General features: G+C 33.6%; 1 protein-coding gene across 3 annotated transcripts in view; it reads right to left on the bottom strand.

The window, feature by feature from the left end:
* The window catches only part of Galnt13 (polypeptide N-acetylgalactosaminyltransferase 13), a 522920-nt gene that overhangs the window by 467183 nt on the left and 36838 nt on the right, over positions 1 to 18899 (bottom strand). For 2 of the 3 annotated variants that reach the window (XM_074070810.1, XM_074070809.1), the window contains exon 3: positions 5453 to 5694. In XM_074070810.1, the coding sequence (XP_073926911.1) occupies positions 5453 to 5594 (142 nt within the window). In that variant the 5' untranslated portion in view covers positions 5595 to 5694. Of the gene's footprint in view, positions 1 to 5452; positions 5695 to 18899 lie in introns of those variants that run through there. The other variant, XM_074070811.1, reaches the window with a different exon arrangement.

Below are 18899 nucleotides of genomic sequence, written 5' to 3'. Positions count from 1 at the left end.
TCACCAAGAGTGGTATTGCTGGATCAAATGGGCAGATCTACGTTTAGATTTTTAAGAAGCCTCCATATTGTTTTCCAGAGTGGTTGTACTAGTTTACATTCCCACCAGCAGTGTATAAGGGTTCCTTTTTCTCCACATTCTTGCCAACACCTGTTGTTGGTGGTGTTGCTGATGATGGCTATTCTAACAGAGATGAGGTGGAATCTTAGTATAGTTTTGATTAGCATTTCCTTTATGGCTAGAGATGGTGAGCATTTTTTCATGTATGTTTTGGCCATTTGAATTTCTTCTTTTGAGAAAGTTCTGTTAAGTTCACTTGCCCATTTCTTTATTGGTTCATTAATTTTGGGAGAGTTTAGTTTTTTGAGTTCCCTGTATATTCTGGTTATCAGTCCTTTGTCTGATGTATAGTTGGCAAATATTTTCTCCCACTCTGTGTGTGGTCTCTTCAGTTTAGAGACCATTTCTTTTGTTGAGCAGAGCTTTTTACTTTTATAAGGTCTCATTTGTCTATGCTTTTTCTTAGTTGCTGAGCTGCTGGGGTTCCATTGAGGAAGTCCTTGCCTATACCTATTATTTCCAAGGTATTTCCTACTCTTTCCTGTATCAACTTTAGAGTTTGGAGTCTGATATTAAGGTCCTTGATCCATTTTGAGATAATACTAGTACAGGGTGATAAACATAGATCTAATTTCAGTTTTTTGCAGACTGTTAACCAGTTTTCCCAACAGTTTTTGTTGAAGAGGCTGTCTTTTCTCCACCACATATTTTTAGCGCCTTTGTCAAAAATAAGTTGGGTATAGTTGTGTGGATTCATATCTGGGTCCTCTATTCTGTTCCACTGGTCTTCATGTCTGTTTCTGTGCCAGTACCATGCTGTTTTTATTGCTATTGTTTTGTAATATAGTTTGAAGTCAGTTATTGTGATACCTGCAGCATTGTTCTTTTTGCTAAGTATTTCCTTGGCTATTTGTGGTCTTTTGTGTTTCCAAATGAATTTTAGGGTAGATTTTTCAATCTCTCTGATGAATGTCATTGTGATTTTGATGGGAATTGCATTAAACATGTAGATTGCTTTTGGGAGTATAGCCATTTTTACTATGTTGATTCTACCTATCCATGAACATGGGAGATCTGTCCACTTTCTGTAGTCTTCCTCAATCTCTTTCTTCAGGGGTTTATAGTTTTCTTTATAGAGGTCATTCACATCTTTTGTTAAGTTTATTCCTAAGTATTTCATTTTTTGAAGCTATTATAAATGGAATTGTTTTCATATATTCTTTCTCATTTTGTTCATTATTAGTTAACATACTCTTTTATAGTCAAGATTCATTCATGTTGATGAAAGTCTCTGCAGTTCATTCATTTTTACTACTATATAATATTTATTTGCGTTGATACACCAATATCTATTCATCAGTTTTTTTCATTAATGGATCTATGAGTTATTTTCAAGTTTTATTGTAATAAAGAGCAAGGCTCTGAACATACTTGTATGCATGGAAGAAATTTTCATGGCAGTTAGGTCACCTATGAATGTTCATGTTTTAGAGATAATCCTAAATGGCTATTAAAGTTATAACAAAATGTATAAATATATACACCCTAACAATTGGTCTTATCACTTTTCATTGCCATTAACTGAATGGATACAAATGATATGTTGTTTCCTCTGTTTTACAATAATTCTCTCTTCATGAGTTCATTTACCATATGTCTGTTCTTTCCTATAAAATGTCTACATGTCTGCTGTTTATATTTTTATTGGGTTACATGGGCTTTTCTTAGTGCTAAAAGGAAAACTATTTTATATACATTTGATACACATATATATGTATCAAATATACATAGTACATATCATCATTATATATACTTGATAACAATGTTCAGTTGTGTGTTCTTAAGATACCTTTATAATTTGTAACTTTTTTTTTACTTTTTGAGGTGTGTTTGAATGAAGTAATGTTCTCATTGTAATACAGTCAAATTTATCAATTTTTTATGATCAATGTTTTCATGTTATTTAACAATTTTTCTTTAGTTGATATTTCATAGATACTTAACTTTTTTCTGCTAATGATTCATTTAGGTCCATAATACAGTACAGCCAAAGTATATATTGGCTGGTGACATGAGGCAGGCATCCAGTTGTATCTTTTTTCACATACAGTGCCATTCTATTCTTTATTCATTCCACTTATTGAACAGTCCATTTTCCCATTGATGTGCTGTGATTCTTCTGTGGTTTACTGAATGTTCCCACAGTGTGAGTCTACATGTAAGGTCTAACTCTATTCTTCTGGATAATTTGCCTTTCTTTGTGCCACTTTGTGACAACACAACAGTTTAAATTACTCTAAATTTTAAGTTCTTTGAATAATCACATCTCCACTCTGTAGTTTTCTCTTTGGAAGTAGGCTGGGAGATACTTCTGAAATTTATCATCCCATGAAATTACAGCATTTTCTTCTTTGAAAATTCTTTGAAATTTTCAATGATACTCTTGTATCTTAGACCTCAACTTTAATACCACCAGTCCTGTGAAGTTTTTTCTAAAGCCCAAGGTCAACTTTTCTTCACTTAGAGTATCCTTCCTCATCCTAGTACCTATCTTGTTTTCTATTCATTTCTCACTTACTCCACATTTATTTGAATTTACATATTTTAATTGAATATACAGTAACAAAGGAGAGCGTTAAAAATGTTGCTTCTACAAGATTGTATCACCTCATGAGGTCATAGCAATCTTAGTTTGTGTGAGCATAGTCCATGATGTTCAACACGAGGATGGTGTCACCTAACAGCACATTTCTCTGTGTACATATATACATATGTATGGGGAGAGAGACAGAGGGTTATTTTTTTTATTACTGACTATAAGATCCATGATGGGAGGGAACTGAATTCCCTTATATCCCAAACAACAGAGAGCCTATTATATCCCTGGAACTTAGCACATAGTAAATATTTAATAAATAACTGATGAATAAATTAAGGTATCTTAAATTATTTCATATTGTATGGTAATAGTGAGGATTCAAAAATTATGCAAATTAAGAAATATAAGGGATTTTATAAACCACCTAGTATAAAACCTGTCTTTTAGTAATGGAGACATGTGGGCCCAGAAGATCAATTTTTAAGCCAAAAGTCTGTTTTTTAAAAAATATTTAGAATTTAAAAATTCAGTCAAGTACACTGTCCACAACATCATCTAGTTATATATAAACTATCTTAAATATATACTGTAAATGCTTAAAGTAATATTTTGAAATAAGTGATTATACAAAATTATCAAGCCTATTTTCTATTTTTTAAGGTAAGTGATATTAATGTGCAACATTGAAGTGTGGGGGCTGAAAGTTTGTGTGCTCCCCCCAAGTCTACATGTTGAAATTCTAATCCCCAGGGTAATGGTACTAGGAGGTGTGGCCTTTGCAAGGTGATTAGGTCATAAGGATGAAACCCTGGGGAAAGGGCTTAGGGCATTTATAAAAATGTCCCAGGTGGGAGAACACCTAACTAGCACATGTGAGGCACTTAATTCACTCCCCAGCAGAAAAATTAATTCCCAGAGGAATCCTTCAACATTCATTCATTTGAAATTAGCAAGAAGACAGCATTTTATGAAAAATAGGCCTTTTCCAGACACCACATGTGCCAGTAGCTTAATTTTGGACTTCTCAGAATCCAAACCATGAAAAATAACTTTCTGCTATAGATGATCCACCCTGTAAATTGTATATTGTTACAGAAGCCTAAATAGACTATGACAAGTTCTACAAATAAAAACAACATAGTTTATAATTTGCCTGGCATTGTTAAATTTCACATTTTAAGATTTAAGACTGAGTATTAAAAACCTAAATCGGGAAAGCTATACGTTTTTGGTACTTGTGGAGAAAAGACTGCCGTAGTTTTGCTGACTCAGGTTTTAGTATTTTTTCTGACCATGTAGATGTCTCCGTTCAACAAATGACAAAGTGATCATTCCACACCGATGCAATCCATCAAAGTGCATTTCCACTTTCAGCCAAGCAGCAGTTCAAGTGCTTCCAGCAAAGAAGTAGAGAAGCCTGCTTTATTCTGGGGTTTCCACTAAAGATCAGCAAATCAATCCCAAGTTCATTCATCAAATATCAATGGACTCAAAAAATTATCCTCCCTGAATAGTTGTACAACAAAGATATGAAAATACATATAAACTGCGTACATGAGCCTAGGCTAAGTCACTTCTAACATACTTTCTACTAATTCTTTGTAATCATCAAAAACTATCACGAAAGGATTAGACCTATTTTGAAAATAGGAAGATATTCAGAATTTCCACAAGTAATCAAAAACACTTTTTTGCAATGTAAAGCAAACCCAAGATATTCAAAATACGCACTGAACAAAATTAGTTTTTGTAAAGGTTCTTACATATTTCCCTAAACTTGTACAACTGAATAGTGTCAATGAAATTCTTTATTTATTAGAGTGTTTTGACTAATAAGAAACTGCAAAATTATCTATAATATTAAATGCATATTACATATATGAAATAAATGCAAATCTCAACTTAGTAATTTAGATTCCCCTTTCCAAAAGGCACAAACATTTCAACTGTGACTACAACTTTACCTTTTGTCATATATATGCAGAAAACTATTAGTGAACAGAAAACTCATGTTAGTTCAACAAGAGTAAAATTATGGTAAGCGCCCTTGAGAATTTTAGAAGCAGTCATTTACCAGTAACATTTCAGAAATATAAATATATTTTTGATATAAATGTTAGCATATAAGAAAGCATATGGAAAATTATTCTGAATGATTTTTCAAAGTGAATCGCTATGCTTTCACTTGATAAATCATCATTAGTATGTTTCTTTAGAATTCCGTTATCTCCTCATTGAGACTGATCCTTAAATAAGAAATAACTGAGATAAAGTGACTTTATAATATACTTGAAATTATCATTTGCTCTTAACATAGTATGCACACTCTGGTGGCCTGAAGCTTGAGCCTGGTCACTGACGTGTTTGGTGTTAAAAACTGGCTTTTCAAGCTGCTGTGGAAATCTGTGAGGGTGTGATCTGCAGCTCCAGTTTGCTGTGATTACCACCTGTCTCATCTTAATAGTTTCTCCCCTTTTATGTTCTGTGCTTGGTCATTGGAGGTTTGGGGCCTCTGGTAGCCTAGATTTTAAACTCTGTCCAATTTATTCGCTCAGTTGTTCTTTTTATATGGGCACAGATCACTAGAATGATTGGGACTACAAGGTATCTTAGCTAGCTCTCCTTGTTTCTTTCAACAAGAAAAGGTCTGGAAAAGTAAAGTAGCTTCTCCATGGTTAAATGTACAGAAAGTTTTGCCAACATGCTCTTCTATCTCAGTAAGGCAAAAGTATTCTCATTTTGAGGTTTCATATTTTGTCAAGCATACCACCTATTTGCTTCATATGTACTCACCCCTCAGTGCAGGCAGCAGGGACCTCTCCTTCTTGTCATCACACTTGTTACATTCACTGAAGTACAAGAGCAGGAAGACATCAACAAGCACCCACATCAGCGATGTGGCTAGAACCACCTTGCAGTAGACAAATCTCCTCATGTCTTTGCTTGATTTCTAGTTAACACAGATCAAAAACAAATGCTACTGTGATGAATCCAAGTCACAGGTGAACTCCAGAATAAAAGCAGGATGCATCCCACTATATTAAAAAAAAAAGGAAATTTTATTATTACACAGGGTTTTTTGCACAAAGCAGATATAACACAAAGTAAATGCTTTATTTCATGTTCCAAAATACATCAGCATTCAGGTCTTCAAATTCAAAATTAAAAACCCCAATGAATGAAACTTGTTAGTAATTCAGGTGGCTAAAATTCTAACTTCTAATACCGGAGCTGTCAATACTCTGCTGGTCCTTTGACAAACTATTTGATTTCTTCAAATTGCATTATCTCTTCCTTAATTCCTGTTGCAATATTTTCTATAACACCAGGTTGTCAAATAGTGCAGTTCAAATTTACCCTAATATAGTTCTTTTGGTGAGACAGCAGTTCTGAGATAAAAATCATCCTGGAACACAATGTTTTATAGTGGCTAGGAGCAGACCTTTATACACACAGGTCTGGGTCTATTCACTTTGTTAGCAATGGGAGACTTTCTCAACCTCAGTTTTCTCTTCTGTGAAATGAGGATAACAATGTCACACCAAAAAATCTGCTAAAAATACTAAGTATGATCATGCTTATAATCTCATAGAATAGACAGTTGTTAAGATATAAAACCAAAAAAAAAGGGTTGCTAAATTCTAGAGTAGAGTAGTTACAAGAAATAAATCAACATTTATTTAGCCTTAAAAAAATACCCCATCTGGTCTGCACAGAAAGGATACGGAGCAGATGTGTATTTTAGAACAGATACCATGTATCCAAACAATTTATCAGAGGACAAACAACATACTAATGTAAAATTGCTTAAAATAACCAGAGTAAGAATTCCAAAGGGCAGCTATTCAAGAAGAGGATACAGGAGGATTATGAGTTCTAGGTCAGCCAGAGAAAAAGGTAGCCATGATACCATGTCTGAAAATCAAAATAGTTTTTAAAAGTTGGTGGCTTGAGTATGACTCAAGCAGTGCAGTGCTTGCCTAGCTGCCACAAAGCTCTGGGTTCTATCCCCAGCACAAGAGAAAAGAAAATTAAGAATTCTAAACAGCATAACAAAGAGATGTATACAATTCTAGAGAGATATTCACTGAAAATTTAAAATTAATATCATGTACATATTTGTTTCATTTACACTAAACTGAGCAATAACTACAAGGCTAACTAGTTTCTATGGATAAGGTAAATAAATTAAATAAAATATACTCTGATATCATGTGCTACATTTAAAATAATATTAACTGAAGTATAAATTTATCAATGTGAATAAGTAATGTTGTTTTGACAGAGGTATTTGGTTTGAATAGTATTAAGTACAAAGATGTTTGAAATACTTCATAAATGCCTCAAAATAAATATATGAAGTATAGTTTGCTGAGGCAAAGGCTCTAAATTAACAGCAGCTGACTTAAAGCAATAGAAATGTTGCCTGTGACAATCAACTGAAAGTAGAAGCAAATTCAAACTCAAAATTCACATAAAGTGACAGTTTAAAATAATTACCATAAGGTTCAGTGTGGTTGTACACATGTGCAAGCCCAGTTACTCAAGAGGTGTAAGGTAGGTCATGCCTATAACCCCAGCTATGCAGAACACAGAGGTAGGAGGGTCAAAGTCAAAAGCCAGCCCAGGCAAAAATGCAAGACCCTATCTGAAAAATAAAACTAAATTGAAAAAGGCTGGGGGCATGGCTTAAGTGGTAGAGTGCCTTGTAAGTGTGAGGCACTGATTTCAAAGCCCAGTACCATCAAAAAGAAATTACTATAGAGTTTATTTTCAATAACAGCATAAAATTTATGCTTTTTTACAAGAGGAGAGATACAGGCAAATTCAAAGAATACATAACATTTGGGGTTTGTCTAGTTTTCTTGGAAATAAAAACAACTTGTGGCATGTTAATTATCTGATTTGCTTCATCTCCACTTCACTTTTCTGTAAAATGATAGCCAAATATTGGAATTCAGCATCTAAAACAGATAACTGGGGAGGATTCTCCCACATATAGCTTCTGTTAACTGTGTGCATGCTTTTCTAAATTTGAGATAGGAAATAATTTAAGATATCAAATTTTCTTTTTTTTTTTTGGTCTTAATATGGAGCACATCTATTCAATTTACTGTGGGAAAAATCCTATGGAAAAGTACATATAACACTGATTGTTACTGAATGGCCTTCCTCAGACCTGCAAGGAGCCCCAAATAAAAAAAGTGTTGCATGAATATTTAGGCAGCCCCACATCTGACTCTGTCATCAAATGGAAAGATGACCTTGGGAAGGCATCCTGCCTGTCTGTGTTTTGTTTTCTTTATTGATAACATTTCCTGCTCTATCTACCTTGCAAAATATTGTGAGGCTTAAGCAAGATAAAGATCAACATTTTTAAAAGAAAATATGAACATTATTATTGTAATAGAAAATCTGAAATCACTTAATGTTAAATATTCAAATGTCTAAGATAAGTCATTACCTAATAAGAGTCTAACAGCTGAAATTGTTGAGAATTTAATTTAAACTTTAGTTATGATAAAGTCAAAATGCATCTTATTGCTACTTGGAGCATTATTCAAATTATCCTAATTTCATAGGCTGTTAGATTTACATATTAAGACATTAGCACTGAAAGAAGTTTATTATTTCATGTGATAAAGCTACATTGCTGTGTAAGTTTTTTTCATTTACATATAAAAGTCTTCCTTATATGTTGAAAGTTTTTAATTCTACCTATACCTTGATGATAACCTTTACCTGGAAAAGAGGCTCAGCTTTAAAATTCAAAAGGGTTTTATCCCCTGGTACTTGTAAAATAATACTCTCATTTTTGTGTTGCAATACACCTCTTCTCATGAGAACAAATCTGATTGAGCAGATAGATGGTACAGGATGGATGGTAACTAACCAACATAAACACAGTTGGTGGCCCAGGTTTATTTAAGGGTATCAGCATCTGTATCATGTTTTTATTCCAATAAGCTCCTACTTATTTCCAAATACTGCGCCGTTTCTGAAGCAGTCAGGAAATCCAACTTCTGCAATATCCCTGGCTGCCAATCTACTATGGAGTCTGACCAACTTTCACAAGCTGCAGGTTCATCTGTTAACTATGTTTCTGATTGTACTGAAAATCTTTTTAGCACTTTTATTGCCCTTTTTATAAATTTATTATTTTATTGTTTTATTTGCAGAGACATGGTCTCATTATGTAGCCCACATTGGTCTCAAACTCACAATCCTCAAGCTGAGGCATAGCTCAGTGATAGAGCAATTGCCTAGAAAGCATGATGCTCCAGGCTTGATCCCCAGCACAGAAAAGAAAAACAAAGTGATCCTCACATGTCAGCCTCCAGATAGAAAAACTTTTAAGAGACAAAAAACTATCTTGCTAGTCAGATAGCCTTTTCTTCTTGCTGACTGAGCAATGACATCAGCCATATAGTCTATGATGTATTACAGGATTTTTTTAACTTCAAAATATGTACTATTTTTCTTACCATTACAAAAAACGAATTCCAAGTGCAACAATAAATTCTAGATGAAGTTTAGGAGTTTGGTAATTATGTTATTAAAATAAGAAAAATATCTTTGTTGTTGCTTTTTATTTTGTTTGTTCAGTTTTCTTCTTTTTTTTTTCAATTAAGAGGTTATTACTTCCCTAAGGAATCTAGTTTAGTTGCTATTGGACATTTTTATCTGGAGTCATGTATTCTCTTTAGCAGAAAATTGCATAATGGGTGCAAATTTATTCAATCTATTTCATGAGGCTATACTTGAAGCTGCCAAAGGATCCTGGAAGCTAATGTAAGATTGCTGGTAGAGCTTCCAGAAGTTTCAGGCACCAATCACACTTTCAGTGTTTTAAATGACTCTGCAGGAGCTTCTGTGACAGATGACCAGACAATTTCACAGTTTCTTTATACACTGATGAGTACAGTGAGTAAGCACTAAATAAACACCCTGATTTAGCTCTGAGTCTGATTGATAAGAAAGGCTGATCTTCGCATGAATGAAGACTGAAAATAAACACACACCTGGCACAAATCCACTCACAGCCTAGACCAAAGATCTACTGTAAAAACTACACCATGCTATACTGAAAGATATACTAAAGACAAGCCAACAAAGGTAATATAAAATAAATGCATTTTGTGTGAAGATGGTGGAATAGAAACAAAAAAGAAAATGAACTCACTTTCATTTAAACTAAGGAAAGACCAAATATTCATAACATCAGATTCAACTGTTAGGAGGAACTTCACACAGGCTCTAAAAGTATATATTGCAGAGTTAAAATGTCATGATTTGAACTGGATTCCAACATGCACTATTTGCATGACTTAATTGAAGTTACTTAAATGTTTAATGACTTAGTTTTCTTATACCTAAAATAAAAACAGTGGTAGCTACCTTAAAAGGCCAGTGATGAATATGAGTGAATGAATACATGTAAACTTCTTAGCATAGTGCCTGCCACACAGGAAGGACTCAGTATGCATTAAGTAGTTGTAGTCAGTCGTGGCAGTGGTAGTAGTAAGAGTTATATTGTTATTACTAGAAAGAATGTGGGTACTTGCCTATCCTTCCTATTCTCTGCCTATCCTTCCAGAAGCAATGCATGTTCAATGTACTGGTATTTCAGGGATTGTAGATTAAAAGCATCACAAGACAGAAATATTTAATAGGTGCAGTTTCTGAAGGAGTGTGAGCTACACAGGGTTTTACAATAATCAAAACTCATTGAACTGTGAAATCAAGATCAATGCACTTTACTTCTATGTAAATTATACCTCCTTTTATAGGGTGAAAATAGATCAAATGTCTATCTATGTAGGTATCATATGATTACCTGATCACCAATTTCATTAGTTAAAGAAATTACACCAGATAATTTAATACCTTTCTGAACTCATCCTCTGCCATTGTTATCCATGCCCATCACTGCGCTTTTCTGCCTATTTCTTAGATTTGTGGATTGCTAACTTGCCTGGGGCATGAGTGAACACATGCAGTTTCTGTGCCCAGTGACATATTCACGATCCATGCTGTTATTTCCTATCAATAGATATAAAACAGCACACACCTTAGTCACTTTCCATCTCCCTACAGTGCTTATTTTTTTCTCAGCACTTATCAACAAACATTTTAAATTAATTTTTATTATTTACCTTCATATTAATAAGTACTGCGTATCAGAACAGGATTTCATATAATGCTTACATATGCTTTTTTTACTCCAATGTATTTAAAATTTACAACACCAACATTAGTTATTAAGAGTTGAATTGCCCTTACTATCTCCACTCCTCTCCCCCCACCACAAAAAAATTCATATGTTAAAGTCCTAACCTAGTATCTTAGGATGTGATTGTACATGGAGACTGTGCTTTTAAAAAGGTAATTTAAAAAGCTAAGATCATATGGCTAGCTCCTAATCTAATATGACATGTTTTGGTAAGAAGATATTAGCACATACCCACACCCACAACCAGAGTGGGGGCGGGGAGAGGGAGAGAGAGAGAGAGAGAGAAAGAGAAAGAAGACCCTGGGAAGACACAAGAAAATAGTCATCTACAAGCCACAAAGAATAAAAACAATCCTACTGTCACTTTGATTTTGAATTTCTCAGCCTTTGGAATTGTGAGAGAATAAATGTCTCTTATTTAAATCACTCAGTCTGTAATACTTTGTAAGAAAGACCCCAGCAATCTAATACACTAATTTAATCTAACTTTTCTCTACTTCACCTTGACCTACAAACAAGTAAGCCAAGTGAACATGACTGGAAAGAAACTTCCAGAATATGTCATTTGTGCTCACAATAGATCGTCAGTGACTCAAAATAATCCTGCAACACTTCACACACAAATCAATTCCATCTGCCTTCATCCTACTGCCATCTCTATGTTGTTGGGTTTTTATTTGTTTTCTTTTCTTTTCTTTTTTTCTTTGTTTGTTTTATTTTTTTCTTATTAATGGCTCTTTACTATGCTTTGCATTATCAGGGAATGTTGCATATTTCCAGATTGAATACACCAACTTGTATATTTCTATTTCTGTCACCTTCAAATCTTCAAGCACATCTAATGGATTAACTGCCCTTTCAAAGAGCGTAATGCCTTCTGCTCTCACATTTGCAAGGATGTTACTCATGCATTTTTCTCTTCTGCATCCGTTTTTATTCTCTATAATAAATCATTGTTATTAAGAGACAAAGGTGTTATATTAATAACCATCTTAAAATAAACTAGTTTGACCCCACATCCCTCTTCAACTACCACTACATTCATCTGTCCACCTTTAATGCTAAGAATGATGCATAACCACTATGCATATTCCTATCCTCCCATTCTCTTTTAAACCCAATAGGATTTAGCCTCTGCCACTACATGGCAACATTGATTAATATGGTCATGATGAAATCCAATGGTCAACTCTCAATTATTATATTACATAACTCCTGAGGAGCATATGATACATTTTGGCCCAAAACACCTTGTACTCCTTTGTGGAAACTGATTTCATATACATTCTGCTTAGATCTTGCAGCAAATTCTGTTGGCTCTACTTTCAGATTTACCCACTTCTCACCAATACCACCATAATCACTATACACCAAACCACCATCATCATCTTGAAATACTGCCTTAGATTCTTTTAAGAAAAAAAAGAGCTTTATTGAGATTTGATTCACATCATCATACAATTCAGTCATTTTAAATGTGCAATGCAATAGCTTGCCTATTGTCACCTTACCCTTCTATGTGAAAGGTATGTGTCAGAACAATAGATAACTGAAAGAAAATAAGTTTTATTTACTGATATAAGACACACAGAAATTCATTGCCACTGATATCTGGGAAAGAAGCCTTGTATGCCAAATGGGTATGGTGAAGCAGTGAGGGAGATTAATTAATGCTTTCTGTGTCATCTATCTCCATCATCAGAGCCCAGAAAAACAATTACATAGCTTGCCTGAGTGAAGCAACATTGGTAAATGGCACATGCTTAACCAAACCAATGTTATGATCATACAAATCAAGTTTTATAATAAATTCTGATGTAGAGAGACTTGTGCTCCTTTGGACTATGTGTTTGTTTGTCAGGCACAATGAATCATGACCAATCTCTCCATTGGGAATTGGGGTTCTTGATCACCTATTGCGATAATAACAAAAGATCAGCAGATTAGTCTGAACTCCCCCTGCTGGATAATAGATGGGCCTTGAAATACATCTTGGCTATTTAAAATTAGACCTACTGATAACCCTTGAGGATTACAGTGGCCCCATCTAGAACATAGTTGAAGTCAATACTGCTTGTTGACCTAATTCTGCTGCTTGACATTATGTTCATATTTGCTTTAAATAAATCTTGAATGGAAAACAATGAATGGATTTTACCTAGCTTCTTTCAGATTAATCAAGGTTACAAATTGAATAATTTACTCACATATATCTCATATGAAAATTCACCAGATGCCAAGTTGGATGGAGGACAAAAGGGTGGATTCACTGGAAAATACTCTCTCTCTCTCCAACTTCTACATTTCTTGATGGTTGTACCAAGAATGTACAGTCCCAAATACTTTTTAACCAGGCTATTTTTAAGAGTTGTGTTGGTAGTGAGAAACCTTGAAGAATGAGATAAAATATATACTGCAAGACAAACAGCAGTCTTTTACTGCTTGCTATGAAATAGTAAGTCCCCAAGATTGTTGGTTTAATTTGTTTTGTTTTTCCTATAATGCAACCCACCACATAATGGACATCCATTGGGACTGTTCACATAGCCTCCATTGGATATAGGAGGTAAGTGGAACTGATACAAATATGTTGGTATACAACCTGGATGCTGTGTGATGAGTAAAAATGTTGTTTGCTCTGACCTAGGAGTCTATTTTGTTATTATCCATGAAAATAACAAGCTAAGTCAGGGGCATTTAAGTAGGCGAAAATCAAATTCAAGGCCCCTCACAGACCTAAGACTATCATACACAAAAAAATCAGGAAGGTTGTATATGTACTTTTATTTATGCATTTTTATATCTATAGAAAATTTCTAGAAAGATACACTGGCTAACCTTAGTAACCTCTGAGAAACAAAAGTGATTTACTGACTTCTGACAGGTTTGAACTTTTAATGTAAAAATATATTGATTTTAGAATATAACTAGTAGCTTAATTATGGAAAAAAATATTTCTTTATCCTATAGATAAATTCGAGTGTCCATACAGGTGTTACCACTATGCAAAGCACTAACACTCAAGTAAAAAAAAAAAAAAACACAACTCCTGTCTTCTGGCTTAGGGTTCATTGGGGGATATAGACAAGAGCACTTGACTAGGGATAAGAAAGGAAACAAATGAAACATTTGGAATGAATCTAAGATGGGGAACTCTTTTTAATGGATATTTTTATCACATAATTATTAATGTTAAGATAATACAACAACAAAAAATAATTTGCTACAGAGTGAGTAAAAGAAGAGTAGCTTAATAAAGAATGTTTATAAGGCAGATGTCATTTGTCAGAGCAGTTTGTTACACATTAGTCTTCCCAGCCATGTTTGTACACTGGATATCCATTCTATAAAGATATTACTACTGTCAAAGACCCACACATATGATAATGGAACTTTATAAGCAATAGATTATCATTAAATGATAATGAAATTAAGTCCACATAAAGGAAGCTTGTAAAAAGCAATATATGACACTCAAAAAGATATGAAAATTGAGTTGTTTGAAATTTATACTTATTAACCTGAAAATTATTCATAAGGCATTTATTTTAGGTATTTAATGACTGTTCAGCATTCATTTTATAACTTGGCACCAATGGGTTATGCTTGTTCATTAATAGTCACCAAGAGGGAAAAGTAGAAATCCAAAATGTCCAACTAGATATAAAACCTAGAGATTTAGGACAACACTAGAGCATTTAGACAGTTCCCAATAGACACATATCAGCTAGCTAGCCATCTTCTGCCATAAATCTCATGATTAAAAAGAAAATAAATGTTTCCACTGAGATGTCAAGCCACTAGAAAATCTTAACCTCAGCTTTCTATTTGGCCTTAAGGTTTTTGAATTCTTCATGACAAAAGATGTGAGGAGTATACTGCAAGTGTTCTTTCTTTGAAATTTGTAGGGTAATGTGTCTATTTCTTGACTAGGCTTTCTCTCCAAAACAGGGACATCTATTTGTAATAAGTAATGAGGAATGACTTAAATTATCTTTAAAATTATATCAGAGTCACTCTTACTGCTCTGTTTTGCAATTAATTTGACAAAAAGAAAAAGAACCCTGATGATGGTAGATCATGCCCATAATCTTAACAACTTGGGAGGCTGAGATTGGGAGGATCTTGGTTCCAGGCCAGCCGAGACAAATAATTTACGGGATCCCATTCCCAAAATAACCAGAGCAAAATGGACTGGAAGTGTAGCTCAAGTGGTAGAGTGCCTGCTTTGCAAGCACAAAGCCCTGAGTTCAAACCCAGTTTCCCTCCAAAAAAAAAAAGTCAAAGAAAAGCCCATAACTCTGGAGCACTAAAGGATCCCTAGCAGTACAAGAAGAGGGCACAGAGTGACTGCAACAAATTACTTTAGATGTATATTAAAGTTATAAACAAAATTTTATTTTCCTGTTTACAAGTTTTAATACTGATATTTTAGTCAAATAAAATCCATAGGAGAAATGCATACCTTTGGGGGAAAAAAACTACTTATAAAACTACCAGTGGGTAAAATACAGAATTTCATGCAGCCCAAATAAAAAACTCATTAAGGATTATATACTTACTTATTAATTTGATTTTCAGTTTCAGTGTTTTATTTCTTGCAAACTTCCTTATGAAGCGTTTAATCAAAATTTAAGTGCCTTAAAAGACAGGCAATTAGAGGGAAGATGTAAATAAGTAAATAAAGAACTAAATAATCAGAATAATTAGTCTCCAATTAATTAATAGCTAAGTAAAGGTACTATATCCCTTGAGGAATCAAAATTTATATTCATATTATCAAAGTAAACTTGTCATAAAATTGCTAAAGACTGTAACTTGTTAATCAATACAGAGCAATCCAAAATAATAGACTGAATAATGCAATATTAGAAAACACCAAAATTCAAGGCAGGCATATTGGTACAAGTTTGCAATCTCAGCTGTTTTGGAGACAGTGGCAGGATGATCATGAGCTCTAGGGCAGCCAGGGCAAAGTCAGTGAGACTCTATCTCAAAACAAAAGGGCTGAGGAAGACCTGGCTCACTAACTGACTAAGCACTTGCCCAGTATGTGTGAGGCTTTGAGTTCAATCCCAGTACCACAAAAGAGAAAAAAAAGAAAACACAGAAATTCTGTAATATAAATAAAATTCCCCAAAATACATGAGACAAAGAAAACACAATGCTTTTTTTTATTGTTGTGCTGGGTGGGGTACATTGTGGCATTTACAAAAGTTCTTACAATGTATCCAAAATATCATACTAGAATTCACCCTCTCCAAAGCTCTCCTTTCATAGTTTAGCAAAGACTACTGTTATGTGTACAAGCACACAAAGGCAGCCCATTAAAACTGGCCATATTTTTCCTATCACCTAGGAAAGTTACTAGTTAATTTAATTAGAAATTATGCTAAGTAAAGAATTGTAAATTCAAATTAAATGTTTTAAATAAAATTATACTTTAGCAAAGGTGGTATAAAATGTATCCTTTTGTTCCTTTGAAAGAAATGTAAACTGGTAAAAAAAAATTGGGAAAGAAATGAAGTTTATTAAAAATAAATAGGATTTTTATCTATTTTTAAAGAAATTACCCATTTTGAACTAGCAATTTTCTACTGAAAACTGTCTTTGAAAAATTCCAGCCAGGCACCAATGGCTCATGCCTGTAATACTAGCTAAATTAGAGGCAGAGATCAAAAGGAACCCAGTTCAAAGCCAGGTCAGAAAATAGTTCAAAAGACCCTATTTTGAAAAACCCATCACAAAAAATAGGGCTGGTGGAGTGGCTGAAGGTGAAAGGCCTGAGTTCAAGCCCCAGTACTGCAAAATAAATAACAAATAAACAAATTCTATATTAGAGACAAGGCTTTAAGTTCAGAGATATTATGACCACACCAGTTTTTCAAAATAGTCCAAATAAACACATAGCTAATTGGTAACATATTATGCAGCATTAGAAAACAAAACTTTTCATATCATATAAGCATGTTTATATGATAATATAAACTTACATAAACCAAGATATCCATATGCTTATGTCTCATGATTGCAACTTTTAAAAACTTACTTATACAAAAAGTACTAGAAAAATAGGTGTGAGGATGACGATTATCCTTCCACTAATTTTGATATTTTTGTTTCATTTATTAATTATCCATAAATCATATACATTATCTAAATGATTGGGAAATAAATGTTTCATTTTAAAGTAAATAAGAAAACTACTAATAAATTGGAATTATGATAAAGCCTAAAACTTACAATTACTCACAAAACAGTACAAATGGGACAGAAGAGAAAGGCAAATCTCTCATAAAAATAAGGCCTGATTTAAGCGTTCTGTTTCCACATTTCTATCTTTTCCTAGTCTCCGTTGTCATAGAACCTATATGCTCTAAACAAATGAAAGTTTGCCCCCCTTGTCAAGTTCTATTAAAACCACATTCCTTTAAAGAAAATGGCTGGCTTTCCAATATAGAATCTCATCCAGGGTCATTATTATTCATGGTTGTAAATGTGACCATTGTTGCAGTTAAATACTGCCTTAAGTTTATCAGGACCAGTGTTCAAAAGTGGTCATTGAAGCTGATCATTGAAGAGTAATTAATTACTTAATTCTCTTACTATTACAAGCTCATCTGCCACTCAAACCCAACTGGTATTCCAGAAAAAAAGACAACATGAATCAATTTTATATTCCACTTGTGTAACGAAATTTTAATATGTTAAAAACATATATATTCAAGCCCCAAATTTTTCCCTTTTATGTGATTTAGATTAAAATTCCATTAATAATTGCTACCACAGAAAAGCATGGCCTCCTATTAATACCATACTGCAATTTGAAAAAAATTATGATTGAGATAATGAAAAAAGATCAGATTCCAAAATCAAATTACCATAAGCAAAAAAAAAAACCTCCTCCCTGTTAAAAGTAAGCAAGCTGGTGTTTGTTTTCATTCAGAGACAAATAGAAAGATGTTGTAGGTAACTCAAAAAATCTTGCCTGTGGTCTGTTTGTATATCTCTTATCTAAAAATGTTATTCCAAATGATCTTACTACAATTACATATAATTAAATAACACATCCCTGAGTTTCTAAAGGATGCATTCCCAATTATCACTATGGGCCAATCATTGCAATTAAAGCAATTTCTGATAATTTTTCATTCAGTATTATTCACTACAAGTTAGCTATAGGGAACATGGTGGTAGGCTGGTTGGAATGGGTTTGCACAATGAGGGAGGAGAGAGGAGTGATTATCATTCCACCTAAATTTACCTCAATTGTTAGGGCTCTATTCTAGAAATAAGATATTCATAATTGATGCTATAGCAGTGAGAAGCAATGAGTTATTTATAGTTTTTCTTATTGCAGCTTACTTTTGAGTCAAGTTCCAAATTTTAAAAGCAAACATTTCATAAATTTTCTGCAAAGGTTTAACAGTTTTGTAGCTTAAGCAGTAAAGTCAGAAAGCTTCAAGATCAATAGCATCTGTTTAGTCCAAGGAACAGCTCCATTATTTATGTGGCTGAATGATTATGATATTTTGTTTTGATTCTGATAAGCAGAGTAAATACATTCTAACCACTGATTGACATCAGAACAAATCAGTAGGTGTGCTCCATTCTAAGATCTCTTATCTGTTAATTTCTGTGGAATGAAACAGTGTTCAAACTGAGAGAGAAAATGCTGGTATGATTTCCCTCCTGCAAAAAAACACATAATCAGTATAAAATCCTCTGATTTTCCACATCCATTCAGCTCCACCTCGGCAGAATAGCAATCAACTTTTTATTTTTCTTTTTGCTTCACATTTCTGGCAAAGATGTGTACAATGACAGCAATCTGAATCAATGAAGCCTATTAACCAATGCATGGGATTTTTCTCTGTATGCCATTTTAATTTCTGATTATTCTACTGCTCTCCTATTTTTAAATTATATTTCTCTTTGAGTATATTTAAATTATGTTCCTATCATATTTCTTACATTTCTATTTCATTCATCTCATTTCCTCTCCAC

This window comes from Castor canadensis, chromosome 4 (genome assembly GCF_047511655.1).
Source record: "Castor canadensis chromosome 4, mCasCan1.hap1v2, whole genome shotgun sequence".
Taxonomy (NCBI): domain Eukaryota; kingdom Metazoa; phylum Chordata; class Mammalia; order Rodentia; family Castoridae; genus Castor; species Castor canadensis.
Note: the sequence above shows the minus strand (reverse complement) of the source record. Positions and strands in the feature narration are given on the sequence as shown.